The sequence below is a fragment of the Phodopus roborovskii genome, unplaced genomic scaffold, assembly GCF_943737965.1.
Source record: "Phodopus roborovskii unplaced genomic scaffold, PHOROB, whole genome shotgun sequence".
NCBI classification, from domain to species: domain Eukaryota; kingdom Metazoa; phylum Chordata; class Mammalia; order Rodentia; family Cricetidae; genus Phodopus; species Phodopus roborovskii.
In genome coordinates, this window is record NW_026126407.1 from 13,595,000 (window position 1) to 13,617,037 (window position 22,038).

Consider the following 22,038-nt stretch of genomic DNA (forward strand, 5'->3'; position numbering starts at 1 on the left):
CAATAAGTGTTACTTAACAACATTGCTCATTTGTCTTTCTCTGAGTGCTGAGTGGTGGACCTCTCTGAGGCAGCATAAAGTAAATGATGCTCAAAGTTCCCTCCCAGACTTTCACTTCTGAGAGTCTTTGGGATAGTGGGGGCTACCACAGACACTTCCTACATGACCAGCAAACTGAGAACTTGCCCCTGGTTCACATGGATGAGAAGCTGATGGCCACATCCAAGGTGAACTTGAGATCAATAGCATGTGGCATCCACCCCTTACCTACCTGTATCTGTTTTTTGTCTTCAAGGTCAATTTCTTCATATTCCTCAAAATTCTCAAGCTTCTCATTTCTAAGCTCAAAGCCCATCAGATGTGCTTCAGGGACTATAAATACAGGTGAGTGGCCCAAGGCCAGGGCTTGGCAACCCAAAGTTATCTTGACTCTTGCTGGTGTCACCCATGTGACGGGAAGGGAGCAACAGTATATTCTCTACTATTCTCATTCCTGTGACCACATACTGGAAAAGAAGCAGCTTACTGGAGGAAAGACTATTTTTTGGCTCAAGACTTGAGAAAGTACGATCTGAGAAAGTACGATCTGGCATAGGCTGGGAAGGCCTGGTCATGGAAGCAGCTCACATCCATGGTGGTGATAGTGTGTGGCTCATCTTCTTCACTTCTCAGCACATTGGGAAGCAGAGAGCTTGGGCCAGAAATGAGGCTGGGATATAACTTTTGATTACCAGTCTCTTCATCCCTTTATCTGCCAGGTAGGCCCCATGTCTGAAAGATTCTACAGGCTTCTAAAGAGCACCATCAGCCAGGGCTTAAGGGGTGAACGCATGGGAGACATTTCACATTCAAAGTGTAACACACAGATTGTATTCATTTATGTTATGATTAGTTTTCCCGCCAGCCTGGTCCCACAGCCATGCCCCAAATAACACACAGAGACGCTGTTTAGATATAAAGCTGTTGGTCTGTTACTAGCATTTCTTATTGGCTAGCTCTGTCTTAATGATTAACCCATTTCTATTAATCTAAGTATTTCCACGTGGTCTTGGCTTACCAGAGAAAGGGTCCGGAGTTCTGCTCTCTCAAGTCCATACATGTTGAATCTCTTCCTACCTCTCCCTGAATCCTCCTTGTCTCCTAGCCCCACCTATCTTACTTTCCTGTTGGCCAACAGGGCTTTATTCATTAACCAATAAGAGAAACATATTTACAGAATGGCATCTCCCATCACATGTATTTGTCACCTAAGGTGAGGGGGTAGAGGACAGTCCTTCTGAAAAGGTGTTGGGGCACTGGTGGGTCTTTTGCCAATGATTAAGCCCTTCTAAACCTCAAGACGGTGATTTAAGTGGTAATCGCTCAAAGACACATTAATCCCCCTCTCAGGAGGCTGTTAAAGTGAATGGCTGTATTAGTTACTTTTCTGTTGTTGTGGTGAGTCATCATGACCCAGGCAACTTGTAGAAGAAAGAGTTTACTGGGGCTTACAGTTTCAGAGGGATAGAGTTCTTGATCAGCATGGCAGGAAGCATGGTGGCAGGCAGGCAGGCAGGCATGGCACTGGGAATGCAATGGTTTTGGAAACCTAAAAGCCCACCCCTAGTGACTCCAACAAGGCCACTCTCCTCTAATAAAGCCACACCTCCTAATCCTTCCCAAGCACTCCACCAGCTGGAGACCAAGTATTCAAATAGATGAGTCTATGGAAGCCATTCTCATTTAAAGCACCACTGTGGTTTTTTGGAGCTAGAAAGCCTCATATGAAGGGCAGTTTGTGTTGTTTTCCATGTGGGAGGATTTGAGGCAAGGAATGTTTAGAGTTCACAGAAATACATTCATTACACACTTGCCTTTTCTTTGTGACTTACCTATATGGGATCTCTCTTTTAGTTCTCTGTAATGACAACAGACCCTACACAATAAGTTAGATGATAGGCTGAGAAAATGAATGAGTGAGGAATGAATGGCAGGCAAGGCCCTCTCCCTCTATTTCTAGTTATTTTTCCAAGGTGGCAGGTAAACTTTCCCAGGGCTGGAAGGGAATGCTGTGTTTTAACCTGAAAGGAAGCTCTGAGTTGGGGATTTTAGTTCACACAGTCGGCCACAGGCTGAGGGTGCAGGCAGAGGCCATGATGCTCCCTATGTCTAAGACTGACTTTGGTGATGAAAAGGTAGAACCCCCCCCCATTTACTAGTCAATGAGTGTTTCCTGTGTGCTTGGACAAAAGGTGAGTATGATGAGGGCTCCACGACTCCTTAGGAGCATGTGTGACTACTTTATCCATGTCTGAGACAAGGATATGGAGCAGACAGGAGGGAAGTGGCTGGTCACACACCCAAGCTTCCTCACCGACCCTAGATAAGCTCAGCCCTATCGTCTGTTTTCTGGGAGTGTTGTGGCAGACCCATCTCCTGTGAATTTTGACAACGGAAAGATATTGTTTATAGGCAGCCAATTTAATAAAATATAGAGGGTAGCATTTGCTCTAGACCCAGACCCTGAGCCCATCATCCCAAGGCTCTTACTCCAACAGATCTAGAAGAGTAGGTCTACCCATTTCAGGAATGAGAATATATATATTATAATCGCTCCTTAGGGCTTTCATCCAAATATTTGACAGAAGCCCTTAGCCTTGGGGAACTGGCCTGGTCTGGCCCCCAGGGAGTCATGCTATCTCTCCTGGCGCCTCTGGTCCAGACTCCAAGTGGCCACGCAGCCTCTTTGGCCCCCTTCCCAAGGCTCAGCCTCCTCACACCACTGTTCTCAGGGTGGGACTCCAAGAACAGGCAGAGCTGCCAGCATCCACTCAAGGAGTGCTCCCCTTCAGACAAGCAAGTGCTCTGACCACAAGGGTACCTCCAGAAATGCACAGAGGCAAAGACTGCAGGAGACAGAAGTAGAGAATGTGGTTCTGTCCTAGCTAGGGATCCTATTACTGTGATAAGACACCATGACCAAAGCAACTTGGGGAGTGTGGTAGCTTAATGTATTTGGCCCCCATAAGCTCATAGGAAAAGGAGTGGCACTATTAGGAGGTGCGGGCTTGTTAGAAGAAGTGCAGTTTTATTGGAGGAGGCTGGATGACTCATGTCTTTAATCTAGACCTTGAGGCTGGAGGGCACAGCTTTAATCTGGGCCACACCTTCTATTGGAAGTGTGTCATTGTGGGTAGGTTTTGAGAGATCTTTTCTCAAGCTTCCCTCATTGTGGCAGTCAGTTGACTTCCTGTTGCATGCAAGATGTAGGACACTTGGTTATTTCTCCAGTGTCATGCCTGCCTGCATGCTACCATGTTATCTGCCATGATAGACTGAACCTATGAAACTGTAAGAGAGACTCTCAATTAAATTTTTTTATAAGAGTTGCTGTGGTCATGGTGTCGCTTCACAGCAATAGTAAACTAAGACAAACAGGAAGAAAGGGTTTATTACATCTTACAGCTGTAGCTCATCATCTGGGAAAGTCAGGCAAAGGGCAGGAACTCAAGGCAGGAATCTGGAGGCAAAAACTGATTCCAGAGGCCATGGAGGAGAGCTTCTCATGGTTTGCTCAACTGGTCCTATTATGGCATCCAGAACCACCAGCTCAGGAGTAGCTCCACCCATATCAATCATCAATCAAAATGATGCCTTGCCCATGGGCCAATCTGGTGGGGGTGTATTCTCAGTTGAGGTTTCTTCTTTTCAAATGATTCTCACTTGTGTCAAGTTGGTGTAAAACTAGCCAGCACACATCCAATGGTTCCATGAGACCCAAAGGCTGATACCTATGGCTTTGTGTCCATGGCAAAATTCACCGTGTTTCTCTGGGACTTTCTCCATGCTCTAGATCCTCAGTGAACTCCTAATAGTTACCCAATTTAGCTGCCATGAACATCTGCTGAGACCTGGCTCTAAACACAGCCTTGTGGGTCACATCACTTGATAGTTCCCTCAGGAAGTGTGGGATAGAGCCTTACTATGTTGGCTTTTTAGAGACTTCCCCAGGAGATACTGATAGACAGCCAGAGCCAAGGGCCACTGACCTGATGCTCTAGTAACTAGCATATGGGGCTTCCTCCTTGAACTATGGTGAATGTGTTTCTCTACAGCCTCACTGGGTGGCATTGATTTGGGGAAGGGTAGGTTAAGACACTGGGGAAAACCATGTGGCTGGGCAATGATGCTTTGTGGCAGATATAATAACTGGCTGTCATGGGCAATCTGTCTGAAATCTCCCTTTTCCTCTTCCCACTCATGTTCAAGAAAAGTGCTTGAGAGGAACCTTGTTGTCTACCCAAAGGCTTCCCAGGGGAAGAGGCCTCATCTAGAGGTCTGTACTGAATGCTGTACACTTTTGAAGTCTGTAGAAGGTAGAGAGAGAGGTAAGGGGAGGGTATTCCTCTCTAAGTCCTCATGTGTTTCATAAGGTTTTCTGGTCTCAAAGAAGACGTGCAAATCCAAAGGTTGTGGGAATAGTGCTTGGTGAGTACTCTGTCACAGCAGAGTGAGGGTATTGATGGGTGCCCAATAACCCCTTTTCAGCCCCTCCTCTCAGTTACGTTTTGGGAAGGTAGGTCATTGGGGAGGTAGCTAGCTTCCATAGAGTCAGGTAGTTTTTCTCTGCCATCTCAGATGGCCATTTTTTTCTTCTTATGGCTCACTCCTTCCCCAGTTTGTTAGCACAATCCTACTGGTTTGTAGACTGTGGGGCTTTTTCCCGAAGACACAGACACTCTCTCACACTATTCTTTCTGAGCTGGAGACTCCTGAAGGATCTGTGAGCTTGTTTGCCCATTTTGCTCTCAGGAAGCCATGGTAGCTGTCACATCAGTGGGCATCTCCATACCCACCCCCTTACACTGCTCTCTTCCATGCTCCCTTCATGTTAACTTTTTATGAGGGCCTCCAGTGGGGTAGAGAGTGGATCATGGTGCCAGTGTATGGCACCTAAAGCTCCGTAGATTCAAGGCTGCCTTCAGCTCTCTGAGCTTCTGAGGACCTTCAGAATGCAGTGCTCAAGTGCTGGCCCCTTTCCAGGGGTCTATATTAGTAAGGTTTAAATTAAACACATGTATATCTCATCCAAAAGGCAAGTTTCTAGAAGCAAGAGATCCCTCGGTCTCCTTAGCTTTCCCCATGGGCTTCCACCCTCAGGCAAAGGAAACAATAAATGGCTCTACCATCTGACTTAAAGAGGGTAAACTGAGGCAAGGGTGAAGGGCACTTCCTCAGAGGCTAACAAACCCTCAGCCCCTTCCCACCTAACCATTCTCTGTGGGCCCCAACAGGGAGACAGCTCTCTTTCCTTTATTAGTGGTTTTACTCCATGTGATGTGTGCAGCATTAGCTCACAATGTATTTATAGGGAAAAAGAATTCCATTCTCCTGTCTGAAAGGAGTTTTTTTTTTTTTTTTTTTTTTTTTTTGTGGGCAGCACAAGGGAGGAGAGATTTAGCTTAGACTCATAGAGACCTTGGCTTGGGTTGGAAACTTGTATGGATGAGATGGTTAACAGGAGGGGGAAAGGCATACAGATTTAGAAGTTTTGTATGTCATAGGAGCCTTCTCAAGGCAATGAAGACACAAAGAAGTGATCAAACTTGTATATTTTAATGACTGTCAGATAAAGTACAGACAGTCATGGAGAGATATTACTGGACAAATGGGGTGTGGTCTGGTAGCACTAGACGGGGGAATGTAGCAAGTCCCATGGGTTCACATGCTTCTCTGTAGCCTGACATCTTCACTAATAAGGCTGCTCCTTCCCTATGGGAATGGGGAAGGCACCTCTCCAAGAAGGGTCTTAGGGCATGCTTCAGGGAGAGCTCAGAAAATTCTTCCTAGGTTATACACACTGCTACAGGAGAAGGAGGGTGAAAACATAGCGATCTTTCCACTTCTTCAGTTTCATCAAACCCCTTCAGCATAGCCCACTTAGCCCACCAAGCACACGTTTGAGTGTTACATCTGAACCTCATCAGCAACAGATGGGGCACATCATGGATGGAAGTTGAATTGACAAGAATCGTCAGAGCTATAACACCTGCTATGCCAGGGTCTTAAGTGCCCCTTAAGAGTGCATGTGTTGAAGATCTGGCCTCCAGCTTGTGGCACTATTGGGGACATTAGTAGAACATTTCGGAGGTGGAGCCTAGTAGAAGGAAATTGGTCCTTGGAAGGGGACCTCCCCTTGAACTGTGAGGCTTTGAGGGCCATGCGCTACCCACAATGCTGTGGTGTTTCTACACAGCCCCTCCCACCAAAACTGTCAAGTGAGCATGGACTAAGCCTCGGAAAGTGTGACCCCCCAAACAAGTCTCTCCTACTTTGTCACAAATGTCTACCACAGTGATAAAACACAAACTAAAACAGCTATTCAAAGGCCAGGGTTCTTTTAAAATAATGGCAACTGAGCCTGGTGGCCTGTAATCCTAGCTCCTAGGGGGGCTCAGGCAGAAGGACTGCAAGTTCAAGGCTAGCATGAGCTATAGTGTGAGTTTAAGTGCAGCCTGAACAATTTCGTGAGACCCTTTATCAAGATTTTAAGTAAAAAGGGGCCTGGGGTTTTGCTTAGTGAGTGTAGTGCTTACTGTACAAGCATGAGGACCCAAGTGTGGATTCCTATCACTCATGTAAAGAGCTTGGAGATAGAGACAATAAGATCTTTAGAGAGCACTGGCCAGCCAGTCTAGCTGAACTGATGAGCTCCAGACTCAGTGAGAGACTATGGAAAGCAATTGAGGAAAACACCAGACAGACAGACTCACACACACACCACACACTGCATTATCTGTTTAATCCTTATGACGACCCTGCCCAGTAGATACTATTATTTGTATAATCTTTCTATAAATGAGGAAACTAATGGACAAAGAGGTTGAAGAACTTGCCCAAAGCTACACTGAGTGGTTAGTGACATGGCTATTTGAACCCTGACCGGTACGCTGTCCTGTGTCCTACCGCCCTTGGTTTGAGCTCCCCACTCCCTCTGTACCCACTCATGTACTCAGAGCAAATACCTAATAAATATTTGTTGAATACTTAAAGGACTGCAACAAACTGTACCATTTAAATAAACAGACTGCTATGGATGAAGAAAAAGCACACACACAGTCTGTAAGAGTAAACATCTGTGACTATTTATGGCTTTCATCTGGGCTGGGACACAAATCGTACTTTTGCCTAAGGAGACATTAGAAGGGTAGAGATAGCAGGGAGTTACAGCCTGCATCTACTCAGGGGGCTGGGAGTGACAAAAGTAGCCCACTATGCCATTAGATAAGTGATGTTTGCAGCGTGGATCCTGGTTGTGGACAGGGTGGAAATGGAAAACAGGCTAAATCTAACAACATCTGGAATTCATTACTAGTCTGGTTCCAAGGCTGGCTTCCTGGTGTTGACAGATAGACTATGGCCACACCATCTGTGAACACTAGGGAAATGGAGGGAGGGATATGTGGAAGCCCTCTGTGTTCTCTTTGATGGCATTCTGTAGAAGTAAAGGCATCTCAAAGTTAAAATGTACTTTAAAAACCCATAGCTGGGCCAGAGAGATGGCTCAGTGTTTAAGAACACATATTACACTTGCAGAGGACCTGAGTTTGGCTACTAGAACTAATGTCATATGGCTCACATCCACCTGCAAGTAGGGGATCAGATGCTTCTTGGCTACACAGGAACCTGCACTCACATGCATACCCACATGTGTGTGTATGTGTACACAAACACACACATACACACGTATGTACACACACACACACAAAATTAAAAAAACAGCTAAAAATCCATAATTTCCATATATGGCCCAAGAATCAATTGCTGGTCAGACATGGAGCTAAGTCTCATAAGTCTGTTAATGTGTGTTATTAATCCAGATAACACAGAGTAAAGAGTCACAAGTTCAGATGCTTGTCAATGCAGATCAAGTAACATGAAGAGTGCAGGCCATGTGGAGGCTGGAGATTACAGGATCCCTCTCAACTTTAGAGTCTAAAGGGAGAACCACCAGCTATAGCCAATTGCCAAGCAGGAGTTTGGGGCCCGTGCCATCAGATTGCTTTGGCTTTCAAAAGATTAAAACTTGAGTATTCTCGCTTACATCTCCTTGCTAAAGATGGCTCCTATAGAAAAAATAACTCTATGTTCTAAGCAAGAGTATTCAGGTCAACTCCCTCTTTGTCTTGCAACCTTTGAGCCAATGGGGTCTAAAAAATTTCCTGGATATTCAAACCAACAAAAATAAACTTTAGGGGCTGGGCATGTAGCTTGGTGATAGAGCCATGTGTTCAGCACACGTGAAGCCCTTGGTCTCAATCCTCAGCAGTCAAAAAAGGAAAAGAAAAAAATTCTTTCTGGAAATATTCTTTCCTAAATGACTCCCTCGTGGGTGGGTGCGGGGGCAGAAGTAGATCTGAGCTGCCTTTAGGAAAAGTACATAACCAGGGTCTGTCACTCACCTCCCCAGTCATGGGTTCCCCTGGCTGTCAAGGCTCTGTGGACATCCAGCCCACTTGGGCAGGTGGGGTCCCTCATGTGTGAAGGCTATGAAGAAGAAAAATATTTTGCTGGATGGATGCTCATGCATTTGAATGCATCTCACAGACATAGGATATAGTTCAGCCTTTTGGAAGAATGGCATGTAAACTACTGACCGTAGTAGCTTTCTACATTTTTACCGTGTGTGTGTGTGTGTGTGTGTGTGTGTGTGTGTGTGTGTGTGTGTGTGTGTGTGTGTGTTGGGGGTGGGCTTCCTAATCCTCTGGCTCTTTAAGTACTTGGGTGAAAAGCACATTACAATTAAGGCCTGTTTTTTGTTTTTTTTTCCAGTGTGGATTAGACACCAGTTTAAATTTTTGCTAATTCTGTTAACTTCAAATCACGAATCAGATCAGTGGTAAAGTGAGGTCATTCCCAGGTTACTCTACTTCTCAGAGTTCCCTGTGGGGTTCTGTAAAACTCCACATTCTCAGGGAACAGCCTCCAGAAGTTTGGCCTTAGGGTGTCCACACTGGGACCTAGAAAGATGTCCTTTGATGGGCATAGATAGGGGCCTATTCCAGAACCCACTAAAGCGCTGGCATCCTTTAAGTAAATGGCATACTGTCTGAAAATTTTTCCCATACTTTTTTTAAGGTTTATTTTTATTTAGGTATTATGTGTATATATCTGTGTGGGTGCATGTCAGGTATGTGCAGGTGTCCGTGGAAGCCAGAGGAAGGCATCAGCTTCCCTGGAGCTGGAGTAACATAACAAGTGGTTGTGAGATGTGAGTGAGAGTTACAGGTGGGTGTGGATGCAGGGAAGAGAACCCGGGTTCCCTGGAAGAAGAGCTTCACCCCTTCCAGATGCTTTAGACCATCTCGGGATTATGTCGAGTACACAAAACAGTGTGAATGCCATGTAAGCAGTTGCAGTGTCTAGAGATAAATGATAAAGAAATAAATCTTATACATGTTAATAGATACATAACTGAAGAAATAATGGCAATCACTGTACAGTTGGTTGGGTCCCTGGGCAGAACCTACACATTCACTCTGTATATCTTAAAGGCTTTGAAAGGAGTTTTAATAGCCAGCGGTGCTTGGGATTCACCAGTTAGGAGCACTCAGGCTCCAGCTGTGAGCTTTGCTCTTGGGTGGTACAAAGGAATGTTTGTCTTTTTGCGTGTGTGTAGTCTGTAAACAACCACCAACCTCCACACCGTATACTTTATGAGGAGGATCAGTTTTCCATTTCCTGCAGGATTGAAGGGCAGCTAAGGGCAGTGACAAAGCCCAGCTTGGAGTATGCAGCCTGGTGTGCAGGCACAGGGATAGCCCCTTGCCTGGGCAGCTTGTTTTCTTTTCCATCTGAGGTTGACATTGGAAGCACTGAATTTCCAGGGAGAGAAAGCAGTGTAGGGATCTGCTAGTCACCTACTAGGAAATTTGTCAAACTTGGGGGTTATCTGAGGGTGGCAGCTACTAGCACAGAAGTGGATTATCCATCACACACATTAAGATCTGATGGGTATCCATCCATATCTATAGGGGATGACTCCTTTATTCATCCTGTATATCTGCTGTGTGCAGGGATCCAAGAGTGGGTAAGGTCACAAAGGATAATCCTGCTGTGCACCAAGAGTGGGAGATTTCCAATACAGATGTGCACAGCAGGGCATGAAATGTTGCCTAGTTTCAGCGAGGTCCTTACGACTGCTACTTGATGTCATTTGCAGATTGGCAAAGTCAACGCTGCTCCTCATTCCTTTATTGGGTGTTCATGAGGTCCTCTTCTCTTTCATCACCGATGACCAAGTTCAAGGATTTTCAAAACTTATTCGACTCTTCATCCAGCTGACATTGAGCTCCTTCCATGTAAGTAATCTGACCAATGCCTTGGCTCAGAGCAGAAAAGTTCACAGGGACCAAAGAGAGCATTGAGCAAAACTGTGGACCAGTGTGGTTTTCTAGCAGCAGCAGGCTTTATTGGTGAGTATCCCTGACATGAGAAGGGTGTATGGATGGGGAAGTGCTGCCTGGGTCCTGCCAGCGTGATTCAATGACTCAGAAGGGGTAATCAGTCTTGTCCCTGGGCTGGGATAGGTGGTGTGACTCATGATCATATTAACTGTGAATGTCAACATGAAGCCTTTTATTAAGGGTCTATTTTTTGCTGTGTTAACTGCAGAGCAGTGTGCAAATCGAACCTTTTCCATCCATCCTGTGACATGTACACAGCATACCGTACCACTGGGGTAGGGAGTAGGGAGTCCTGATCAGGAGACTCCTGATCCACACAGATGTGTGTGCACTAAAACAGGAGTTTCCAATACAGATGTGCACAGCAGGGCAGGAAATGTTGCCTAGTCTCAGTGAGGTCCTTACGACTGCTAGTTGGTGTCATTTGCAGATTGGCAAAGTCAACACTTTGCCAGGAGTTCAGTTCTGGTTACCTGGGTGTTTTGGTTAACCACTGCTGACCTATGAACTGTCTGTCAGCTTAGCACGTCCCTCCATTTTCTTCTTTCTCATGACTTTGGGAGTCAGGTATCCATACAGAACATGGGAAAGATAGCTAAGCTCTGGTCCTGTGAAGCCTGCTGGGGCTCCAAGGCTTCTTTAGACATCCCAAATAGCCCGAGCTGGGGCTGGCTTCCTTTAGTTTGAATTCCTGGGGGCCTCATTTTTTACTATCAACTGTGTTCCTTTCTTCCATTTGGTCTGAGGGTCTTGCGCTTTGTACATGTTCTCTCCTTGTGGTTTCTCCACAGGGTTACTGCCTTTTTATGTGGCAGTTCAGATCTCCCAAGGCATTCGGGAACAGGGGGCTGCTGGGCATCTTAAGTGCCTAGGCCTGGAACTGACAGCTTGATGATTCCACTGCATCCTGCAGTTTAAAGCAAGCCACGGTGATGGCCCAGAATGAAGGAGGGTGAGATTGAAGAGGGGCCTGAATGCAGAGAGGCTCAGCTCAGGAGCAAAAGTCACTAAGGCAACAGACCTCAGGTTAACAGTATAGGCATAGTCAACGTCCCCATATAGTAGTAGTTCTAGAATTAACCAACTTCAAATATTGGCATCAAGTGGGACTGCTGGAATGGAGAAGAAAGAACTTGGGAAAGTCACATTCCACCCCCACCCTACAAAGGTAGCTCAATTGGTAGAATGCAGGCTTAGTATATGTAAAAACTGTGTTTGAGAACCAGCATCACATAAATCGCATATACTGGAACATATATGTAATCCCAGAGGCCAGAGAGGATAGGCAGGGAGATCAGAACTTCTATTGCATATTGAGTTAGAGGCTAGTCTGGGCTATGTGGGACCCTGCCTCAAAAAATAAAGAATTCTGTCTCCTTGTAATGTCAAAAGCTACACAAATAAAGTTTCACCAGTATGACTGCCTAAACATGAGCCGAACAAGGGTAACAACAACAGACTTGCTGCGTGGATAAGGGAAAGGCCACGAGTTGAGACTCTACATAGTGAAGAAGTAGGCAGCCAGGGAATACTCAGAGTGGAAACAATAGTTTTCTCTAGTGATGAGCACACCAAATGGTTATCCAATACCAAATAGTCAATGCTGAAAATATACATGTGAGTAATATTAAGTAGACTCGGTGTGTTATATTTAGGACAACAATTAATGGAAAAAGAGATTGTAAATTTGAAGGAGAGCAAGGAGGGGTATATGGGAGGGTTTGGAGAGAGGAAAAGGAAGGAAGAAATTATGTAATTATGTTATAATCACCCACAAAGAGAGAATTCACCAAAAGAACAAATGTAAAGTAAGCCACCACCCTGGCCTACAGTGAAGGGGTTGGAGACGGATCTGGACAGAACCGGACAGGACAGCTGTCGGCAATAAGCATTTTAGGATACTAGACATCACTCAGACTAGGGGTTGTTTCAGAAAGATTACCAAGAAACAGAATAGGGACAGTGGGAGGCCACCACCGTTTCCCTGAGCCTGTTTACCTACATGCCCCATGCATCAGTGAGGAGGTCCTGGTGGGAGCTAGCAGCTTTCCTGCAGGAGGCTGGTGTGATTGAGAGCACACGAGAGCAGGAAAACCCACAGGCTTGGGTGTCCGTCAGCCACAGAAGAATAGCAACTCTTTACAGACAAGCAGGAAGGCAGAGGTGCGTCTGGGTGCAGATGGAGGAAGGAAAACCATGTCAATCAGTAGCTCCATGGCCAGCAAAACTGCACCAAAAAAAAAAAAAAAAAAAAGGCAAAACTATGTTCTTGGGTAGATAAAGACTGAGAGACTTTGCTATCAGTCTTACAAAGGGTTTCAAGGGAAGTCCTGTAGTCTGGGGGAGCAAAAAGACAACATACACTAACTCAATTTCACAAGAAGTTAAACTCTGCCAAAGGTAGGTATGTAGCTGAATAGGAGAGACAGCATGGTACTCTGAGTCTTTTTTCTTAACTGATTTAGAAGACACAAGATGATTGCACATCATGTAGTAATGATTATGTTATTGGGTTTATAACATAAAAAGATTACACATACATCACAATAGTAACATAAGAGGAATGAATAAATGGAAAACTATTGAAAATTGTGTGTATGTTACCAAAGTGAAGTTACTATTAATATGAAATAAATTGTAACAAGTTAGGATACATGCTATCATACCTGGAATATATATGCTATTTAAATAACTAAAATGTAGCAAAAACACAACGGGAGGATTTAGTTGGCATGGTGAAAAGTCCCTTTGACACTCTTTCAGTCTCGTGACGCCCTTGTGTAGGAGAAGTTGTGCCCATCCAAAAGCCCCAAAAGCACAGAGAGTGCGCATGTGCTAACAAAGTCAAAGACGAGAATTTTACCTGGAAGTTTAGCCCTTGCCTGTACCCGCTATGTCACATAGTACATGGTGGGTATTCTGTACAGGTTGTAACTAGGAGACACCAACTTCCCTTACCACACTCTTCAGACCACTGACACCAGGAGGGGTCCCGTGCTGAGATCCCGTGTGGAGAACAGAGAACACATGCTCGCCCCCTTCATTGTCAGCAGGGACATAAGACACAGCCTGGGACATGGCACAGCAAAGGAACGGCCCTTTTCTTTCCCTCCCATCAGAGCTAGATTTTTTTGTGGCTTTAAACCGAGACATCTGACCCACTGGTAATATTTATTTCCTATCATTGAAGCATGTTTAATTTATTTCAGCCTCTTGGGGGATTTCAAAAGCTAAGAGTTAGTAATTTGACTTTCCTGTGTTGCTTGGCTCTAAGCCTCTGTAAAAGGTAATCTCAAAAGAGAAAAGCAAAACAGAAGCAAATCCTCCAGCTGTTTGGTCACGGGTATATGGTGGCCTTTTGGCATACTGGTTAACGTAAACCCTAAATCACCTGATAACACACATCCAAGGCAAGTTGAGGACCATACAGTCATGTGGAAACCATAGGACCACATTTTTTAAGGAGAAAAGTTCACTTGTCAGACTCCTTAGGATTGGAGGATGATCTGGCCATTTGTGTAATTAGCTATCTCTGGATTAAAGCAGTAATCACTATGATTTTTGACAATTCTGTGGGTTGGGCTGTTCAGGTGCCATAGGTCTTTTTGATACATATAATTTTGGCTGAACCTGCAAACAACTGAAGGCTTGATCAGGATGGAACACACACACACACACACACACACACACACACACACACACACACACACATATTTCAAATTCCCTCTCCCTCCCACCTCCCATTCTCCCACGCCCCTCCCACCTCCATCCCATCCCACATCTGCTCCATAGAGAGGGTGAGGTCTTCTATGGGGGATCATCAAAGACTGTCACATCATTTGGGGCAGGGCCTAGGCCCTCCCCCATGTGTCTAGACTGAGAGAGTATCCCCCTATGGAGAATGGGCTCCCAATGTCCATTTGTACACTAGTTATAAATGCTGTTCCATTACCAGGGGCCCCATAGACTGCCCAGGTCTCCTAACTGACACTCACATGCAGGGGGCCTGGTTCCATTCTATGTTGGTTTCCAAGCTGTCAGTCTGAGGTTCATGAGCTCCCCCTTGTTCACGTCAGCTGTTTCTGTGGGTTTCCCCAGCCTGTTCTTGACCCCTTTGCTCATCACTCCTCCCTCTCTACAACTGGATTCCAGGAACTCAGTTCAGTGCTTAGCTGTGGGTCTCTGCTTCTCTTTCCATGAGCTACTGGATGAAGGCTCTATGATGGCATATAAGGTAGCCATCAATCTCATTATAGGGAAAGGGTATTTAAGATACTCTTTCCCCTATTGCTTAGATTCTTAGCTGGGGTCATCCTAGTATATGTCTGGACATTTCTCTAGTGTCAGATTCCTCTTTAAAACTATAATGGCTCTCTCTGTTATGGTATCTCATCTCTATTCTTCCTCTGACTCAATCTTCCTGGTCCCTCATGTCTTCCTCTCCCCTCTTCTTCTCCCTTCCCCTCATGCTCCCAATTTGCTCAGGAGATCTTGTCCCTTTCCCCTTCTCTGTGGGACCATGTATGTCTCTCTTAGAGTCCTCCTTGTTTCCTAGCTCCTCAGGAGGTGTGGATTGTAGGCTGGTGACCCTTCACTCTATTTCTAAAATCCATATATGAGTGAGTGCATACCATGTTTGTCTTTTTATGACTGGGTTACCTTACTCAGGATGGTTTCTTCTAGTTCTATCCATTTGCCTGTAGATTTCAAGATTCCATTGTCCCCCCCACCCCTGCTGAGCAAATGTACCATTTATTTTATTTACCATTGTGTAAATGTACATTTTCCTTATCCATTCTTCAGTTGAGGGGCATCTAGGTTGCTTCCAGGTTCTTGCTTTTACAAATAATGCTGCAATGAACATTAATGAACAGATGTTCCTGTTGTATGAATGTGCATCCTTTGGATATATAAGGCTGGAACATCCTTAATGGCTCATTGTCATAACTATGTGGTGATGTGACCTGTGGGCCAGGAGCTCAGCTAAGACCATTTATCAGTGAGTTTCATTTTTCTCCATGTGTCTTGGGCATCTCACAACACAACAGCTGGATTCTTGGGAAACACTAAGAGCAAATGTTCTAAGAGGGACCAAGCAGGAATCTCCATGCTTTGAAGGCAGAGGCTCAGAATTAAATAACTAGATCAATGTGCTCACCACGGTATTCTGATAAGCAGTCACAGGGTCATCTTAGACTCAAGAGGAGGGATAATGAGATCAGGTTTTAATGTGAGGGATAACCTGAGCCTGCATAATGAGAAATTCTGGGGACTTCTTTGGAAACAAACTGCCACAGTGGATCATGGTCCAGCCATGTAGAAGCTCTGCTCATCTGCTCATGCTACTGAGGAGCATGAAGCTTGCCAGTGACTCATGTTCTAAACCAGGATGGAGACAGAAAGCAGTTGGCTGTAGACAGAGGCTCCCTTCCATTCAATGTACCCAATATTGCTCCCCTTCATCCCACCAGGCAGAGATGGGTGTTGGGATGGATAGACAAGGGGAGGCATGTCTGGTGCATCCCATCTTAGTGACTTTACAAAAGGAACTAGTGTGGGCAGTTATTTGTACCACCATTTCCCTTTCCTCGCTGCCTGGGAGGCCCCTTTACTCTTCAAAGGTCTAAAGCATAGAGTGCTTCACCAGCCTCCTGCTATCATCAGGTCTTCAGAGACTTTTGCCACATGTTGGGGACATGTGAAGTGAGAGCCGTGTGTTCTTTGGGACCTTCTCCTTCACACTTGCTTTATCTGGAGCAGGAGCCAGACTGCAGGGCGTTCCTAAAGCAGTGAAGTGAGGCCACACTTGTCATGTGAATCCGATTTTAGCCTTCGTGATGATTGTGGCTTACCAAAAGTCAACCCTTCCTATACTACATCCTGAGAGGTGGTTATTACTTTTCCTGTGACCCCCCCCACAGCAAGCTCTGTTTCAATTGTGTATGTGAAGAAGGTGAACTGTTCTACAAAGCCCTCATTCAGGGCTGTGGGCTCTCCAGGTGCACAGGAAAAGGGAAAGCCCACACTTGCAGGCTGAATCTGAGCTTGGAGGTGTCTGGCCTTCTTCAGAAGGGACATATTTGTAGAAGTGAATATAAAGAAGGTCAGAGACAGCTTCCTCCCAGGGTCATATTTCATCAGTGTCAAAAGATGGGAAATCTGGCTATAATGGCATGTACCTTTAATCTCGGGATTTGGGATACTCAGATAGGAGTTTTGAACCAGTCTTAGCTACAGTGTGAGACCATGTATTAGATAAATGAATAGATTAGATATAGAGTCAGCCTGACTCCTATCATTGTGGCCCTTCAGTTGGAGATGTGCACTTTCATTGTGGGATCTGGCATTTTGAGATTTTCCCTCTAAACCCTCAAGTGCTCGGGGCCCACACATATCTGTTCCCATGTTAGACACACAGCACAGACTCATAGATCCCCACAGCAGTCAGGGAAAGCTGAGATATGTATTCTAAATAGCCATGAAGAGAATAGAAAATAAGACACATCACACATTGTAGAAGTAACTTGACATTGTACAAGACAAAAGCCTTTATCCCCAGTGACAGAAGCCCAACTCATTTATTCATTCAATAAATACATAATATGTGTTCCTATTATGTTCCAGGTATTTTCAGGTGCTGGGGATCTGGTAGTGAAGTCTATACATGGATGCTGCTCTCACTGTGGGTGATACAGAGAAAGGCTGGCAATAGACAGATAGCAATGTAGCTTGAGTCCTTATTCAAGTTGGACAGCCTGCACAAACCTCTTTCTGGTGATTTTGAGCTGAGATCTGAATTTTAAGAAGCCAAAATTAGGTAGGAATTTGTGGAAAGAACACCCCAGGAAACAGAAGGTGTGAGGGGGCTTGAGGAATAAGTCAGTTGTGGTATACCTGAGTGATATCTCCTGAATGATATCTGTACCCTTGTTTAGGCCCCAGCCATATTGAATGGCACTGACCCCAGTGGCAATTAGGTTTTTGTATGATGTCAGAGGTGAAGTCATTCACTGAAAGGGTTGCAGCTTCTGCCTGACTTACCCTCTCTGGCAAAGTAGGGTCACACAAGCAACAACTCTAAGGACAGTGAACTGAGACCCACTGCCTTCGAGCTAAGTGAATCTGAACATAAGCGGAGATTCTGAGCACAAAAGGCCTTTGACTGGGACATATTCTGCAAGACTGAAAATTAATTGATACAGAACTATTGTTACATTGAGAGGAAATACTTGTTTTTAAGGCAGTGATTATGTTTTACTGTGAAAACAGAAATTTTCTGAGGTGTAGACCAATTTTTAAAATAACAGTATGGGAGCAGAAAAGATAGCTCAGCAATTAAGAGTGCTAGCTGCCCTTGAAGGTAACTTGAGTTTGGTTCCCAACACCCACAGCACATTGCTCAAAACAGCCTGTAACTCCAGTTCTCTGGGATCCCACACCCCCTTCTGGCCTTTGCATGTACCTAAGCACATGTTCAAACACACACACACACACACACACACACACACACACACACACACACACACAAACACATGCATGCACACATGCACACACCTAAAAAATCTGTAAAAAAATAGTGATTTGAAGGCATAATCTGCAATAGTACAGCCAGAGCCACCAGAAAAAGTTCGCAAGCCATATAAGTTCCAGCATCTCAAGCCCATTTGTTAAGTGTCTATTGTGTATAGTTTGGTGACCAAAACAATAAGGATTTGTTGTCCCATGCCATGCCTTTTGGATGAGAGTCTGGAAGTCTTTCACTGGACATTCTGGCTCAGGATCACCAAGGTGCCTGGCCTACAGTGGCTGAGAGAAATTGGGCATGAGATGAAGTCAGCACCACAGAGGCCTGGAGCCCAGATCACCTCAGACCTTCCATGCTTATGGGAGTTTACTTTGTGCTAAGTGAGATGAGAAACCACTGGAGGGAAATCATCTGTCATTTCAAAGGAAATGGTTTGACAAGAGCTAAGGGTGTTTATTAAGTCACATGAATGAAAATTTCAGGACCAGGCATAACTGGATGCAGGTCCACAAACAATCCAAGAGCAATCTGTCTCCCACCATCGCTGGTTTCTGTTGTTGGCTTTGTGCCCAGGAAGGCTCGTTCTCTCCATGTTATGGGATGATGCCAGCAGTATCTCTGAGCTTACACTGTCCATAATTATAATTACTATGACAGACACAGGAGAGAGAACACAATTTCCTCTCCTCTCCAGTGTAAAGAGCATTAATTGGCTTTGCTCCTGTCACAGAGCCTGTTTGGGCCAATTATTATGGTGATGGCCATCCTAAAACATGAGAGCCTCATGACTGATAACTATGCCATAAGCATGGGGAATGAGGCAGGGGAAAGAATACAAGTTGGCAGCACATGGGAGGCAGGCAGATCTCTGTGAGTTCAAGGTCAGCTAGGACTACATAGTGCGACCCCATGTCAAAGTAAGAGAGGAGAGGAAAAAATGGCCTAGTCAGTAATCACTCTGGGAAAGTAGAAATGGGACCATGGTCTTCCCTGTGTTTGTGCCATTGAATGAATGACCCAGGGTCTCGGGACACCAATTATCATTGACTGAAGGGCACCCACAAGCATCTAGGAGGCCACCTATTTCCATAGTGGGTGTTGGGGTAAGAAGAGATACCAACAAGCATGGTTGACCCTGGTCTGGGTAAGCACCACACTCGAATGCCCCCTTTGAGGGATCCTAGGACATCACTGGTGACTCTCAGACACATCTCCTACCAAGTAGGACTTCACACTACATTTTTCTTTTGTTCCAGGGATTTCTGGTGGCCTTGCAGTATGGCTTTGCCAATGGAGAGGTATGTTTCCTACACTGCCATCCCAGCTTCTGATGAGGTGGCGGTTATAATTCTACGCTCCCTAGGGGTTTCTGTTTGTGTGCATGTACAACTGTCACTGGCACGTATTGGCACAAGTTTTTGTTGTGAGCATCCATTAGAGAAAACAGGAGGCAGCGTAGACTCATGGAGTGGCTTGAGAAGCTCAGAACTCAGCCCTTGATCTGTAGGACACATGGAAGGGTTAAAATAGGATGGCAGAAACAAGCTTGGACTTTAGGGTCTAAAAATCTACCCAAACATCACTTAGGAGCTTCGTGGCTTAGTCATTTGGCTTCAACTTTCTCATCTGTAAAATACACAGTGGTGCCTTGGACATGCTCAGCATAAGGTAAACACTGACTGCCTGGGAGTGATGCTTTTTAAATTATTTTTATTGTGTTCTGTGTGCTAGTCAGCTCTCTGTCACTGTAACAAACACTTGAGATAGTCAACTTACAAAGAAGGAAAGGTTATTTGGCTCATGGATGCAGAGGTTTCAGTCAATGGTGGTTTGCCTGACCACCTTGCCTTTAGGCCTGCGGTGAGAACATTCATAATGATGGGAATACCTGGTGGATGAGGATGTTCACCTCGTAAATGAGGAGGAAAGGAGGAAAGGAGAGAAGAGAGGGAAGGAGGGAGGGAGCAGAAGGGAGAGAGAGAGCTCATATTCTAGTACCCTATTCCTTCCATTAGCCCTCACATCTTAAAAGTTCTACCATCTCCCAAGAGGGCCAAGGGCTGGAGACTTAAGCCTTCAATGCAAAAGCCTTATACAAACTAAAGTACCTTGAGAAAGGATTAATGGGGGCAAGAGGCAGCAGCCCCCTTTCCAGCTCCCTTTCATCTTTCACACCCTCCACTCTAGGGGCTATCTCCTCTAATAGAGTGTAAACCATCTCAGCAGCAAACCTCGATCCCACTCTGTCCTTGCTGTTTCCTCATCTCCACATGGGAGCTCCTTGTCCACCAGGCAGGTTCTAGCTGAAGAGCCACTATGCAAAGCCCCCATCTGAACCAGCTTCCAGGGTCCCGTAAAAAGGCAGAAAAGAAAATGCTGGTGGGATTTATAAACTTTATGTAAGTCTAAGGCCAGGCAATGTGGCATTCTATGAAACACAATAAATATTCCAATAAGCAGGGCAAATGGGGGTTTTAATAGACAGAAAAGGAATGAGGGAAGCAGAAATCAAGAATAAAAATGATTGTTTCAAAGTGATCTTTCTTGTAAGATGATGTCCTGGTTAGGGTTTCTATTGCTGAGATGAAACACCATGACCAAAAAGAAAGTTGGGAAGGAAAGGATTTGTTTGGCTTATACTTCCACAGCAGCAAAGAAAATCAGGACAGGAACTCCAACAGGGAAGGAACGTGGAGGCAGGAGCTGATGCAGATCAATGGAGTATTACTGGTTTGCTTCCCATGGCTTGCTCAGACTGCTTTCATTCAGAACCCAGGACCACCAGCCCAGGGATTGGAACCACCTACAATGGCCCCATCAGTCATTAATTAAGAAAACGCCCTACAGTCTGGTGCACAGCCTGATCTTATGGAGGCAATTTTTTAATTTCCAGATGACTTTAGCTTGTGTCAAATTGACATAAAACCATCCAGTACAGACAGGCACAGACATTTTTGTAGAGTAGTACCCAGTGAACATGAGATTACTCCAAGCATCCTTTTTGTAGATGGGCTAAGGTAGAGAGACCTTTGTTACTATACCAGATGAAACTGGTCTTTTGGGAAATTTGGCTGGTAACTCTTTTAGTTTATTTTGGTAGCAAACTTAGCATGGGTGACTCCATTTTTATTTTCAGCACAGGAACTTAGAACTGGACCATGACTCCTATAGCGTCCATTTAACAGACTTTACCACATTCCCTACTCCTTCAGCATCTGTGCTTGTGTGTCTTGCTTGTCTTTGTTCTGCTCCACCTATAAAAGCTAAAGGTAGCCCCAAGGTAGCCCCCAGTAGCCACTTAATAAATACCTGCTGAATGGACATGTGATCAATGACTCCAAGATAGTTACCTTACCTTTGTCTCACCTGGCAGGTGAAGGCTGAGCTGCGCAAGTCCTGGGGCCGCTTCTTGCTAGCTCGCCACTGGGGCTTCAGAGCCTGTGTCCTGGGAAAGAACTTCCGGTTCCTGGGGAAATGTTCCAAGAAGCTGTCGGAGGGAGATGGTGCTGAGACACTTAGGAAGCTGCAGTCCTCGACCTGCAGCTCACACTTGGCCTCTGAGACCCTGGGGGAGCCGGGGGCTAGGCCTCACCAGGGCCGTGGAGCTTGGCCCAGGGGAAGCAGCTTGTCTGAGAGCAGTGAGGGGGACTTCACCCTGGCCATCACCATGGAGGAGATTCTGGAAGAGAGTGAGATCTAAGGCAGGGTCCAACACCCCAGCTCTACAACTGTGGACTCCTGAGATGGGATGTTGCTGACCTGGGATCTCCCTCCTCCTGCTCACAATGCCATTTTGATGTGAAATTTCTCCTGGGTCAAGCTCTGTATAAATGAGTCTGTGTAATGCTCGTGGCCCTTCCTGCCATGGCCACACTACTGGCTCCCCTACCGGGTGTATTTCCCAGAATGTCCCCTGGTCTCTGGGGCCTTGCCTTAAACTCAAGCGAACAGAGCCAGCCATGAAGAGAAGTCACGTATTAAATAGGGTTCAGCTAGTGTCTCCTTCCCCTTCATGGTACATGGCCCCCTCCTGTGTGTGGGGGGGGCCCTTGAAGTGTCAAGTCCTGG

General features: G+C 45.5%; 1 protein-coding gene across 1 annotated transcript in view; it reads left to right on the plus strand.

Moving 5' to 3' along the window:
* Nucleotides 1-21,810, plus strand: part of Glp2r (glucagon like peptide 2 receptor) — a 60,806-nt gene extending 38,996 nt beyond the window's left edge. The window contains exons 10-13 of the mRNA XM_051181517.1: nucleotides 296-384; nucleotides 10,202-10,340; nucleotides 19,227-19,268; nucleotides 21,344-21,810. Coding sequence (XP_051037474.1) covers nucleotides 296-384; nucleotides 10,202-10,340; nucleotides 19,227-19,268; nucleotides 21,344-21,670 — 597 coding nt within the window. The 3' untranslated portion in view covers nucleotides 21,671-21,810. The remainder of the gene's footprint in view (nucleotides 1-295; nucleotides 385-10,201; nucleotides 10,341-19,226; nucleotides 19,269-21,343) is intronic.
* Nucleotides 21,811-22,038: the final 228 nt, after the last annotated feature.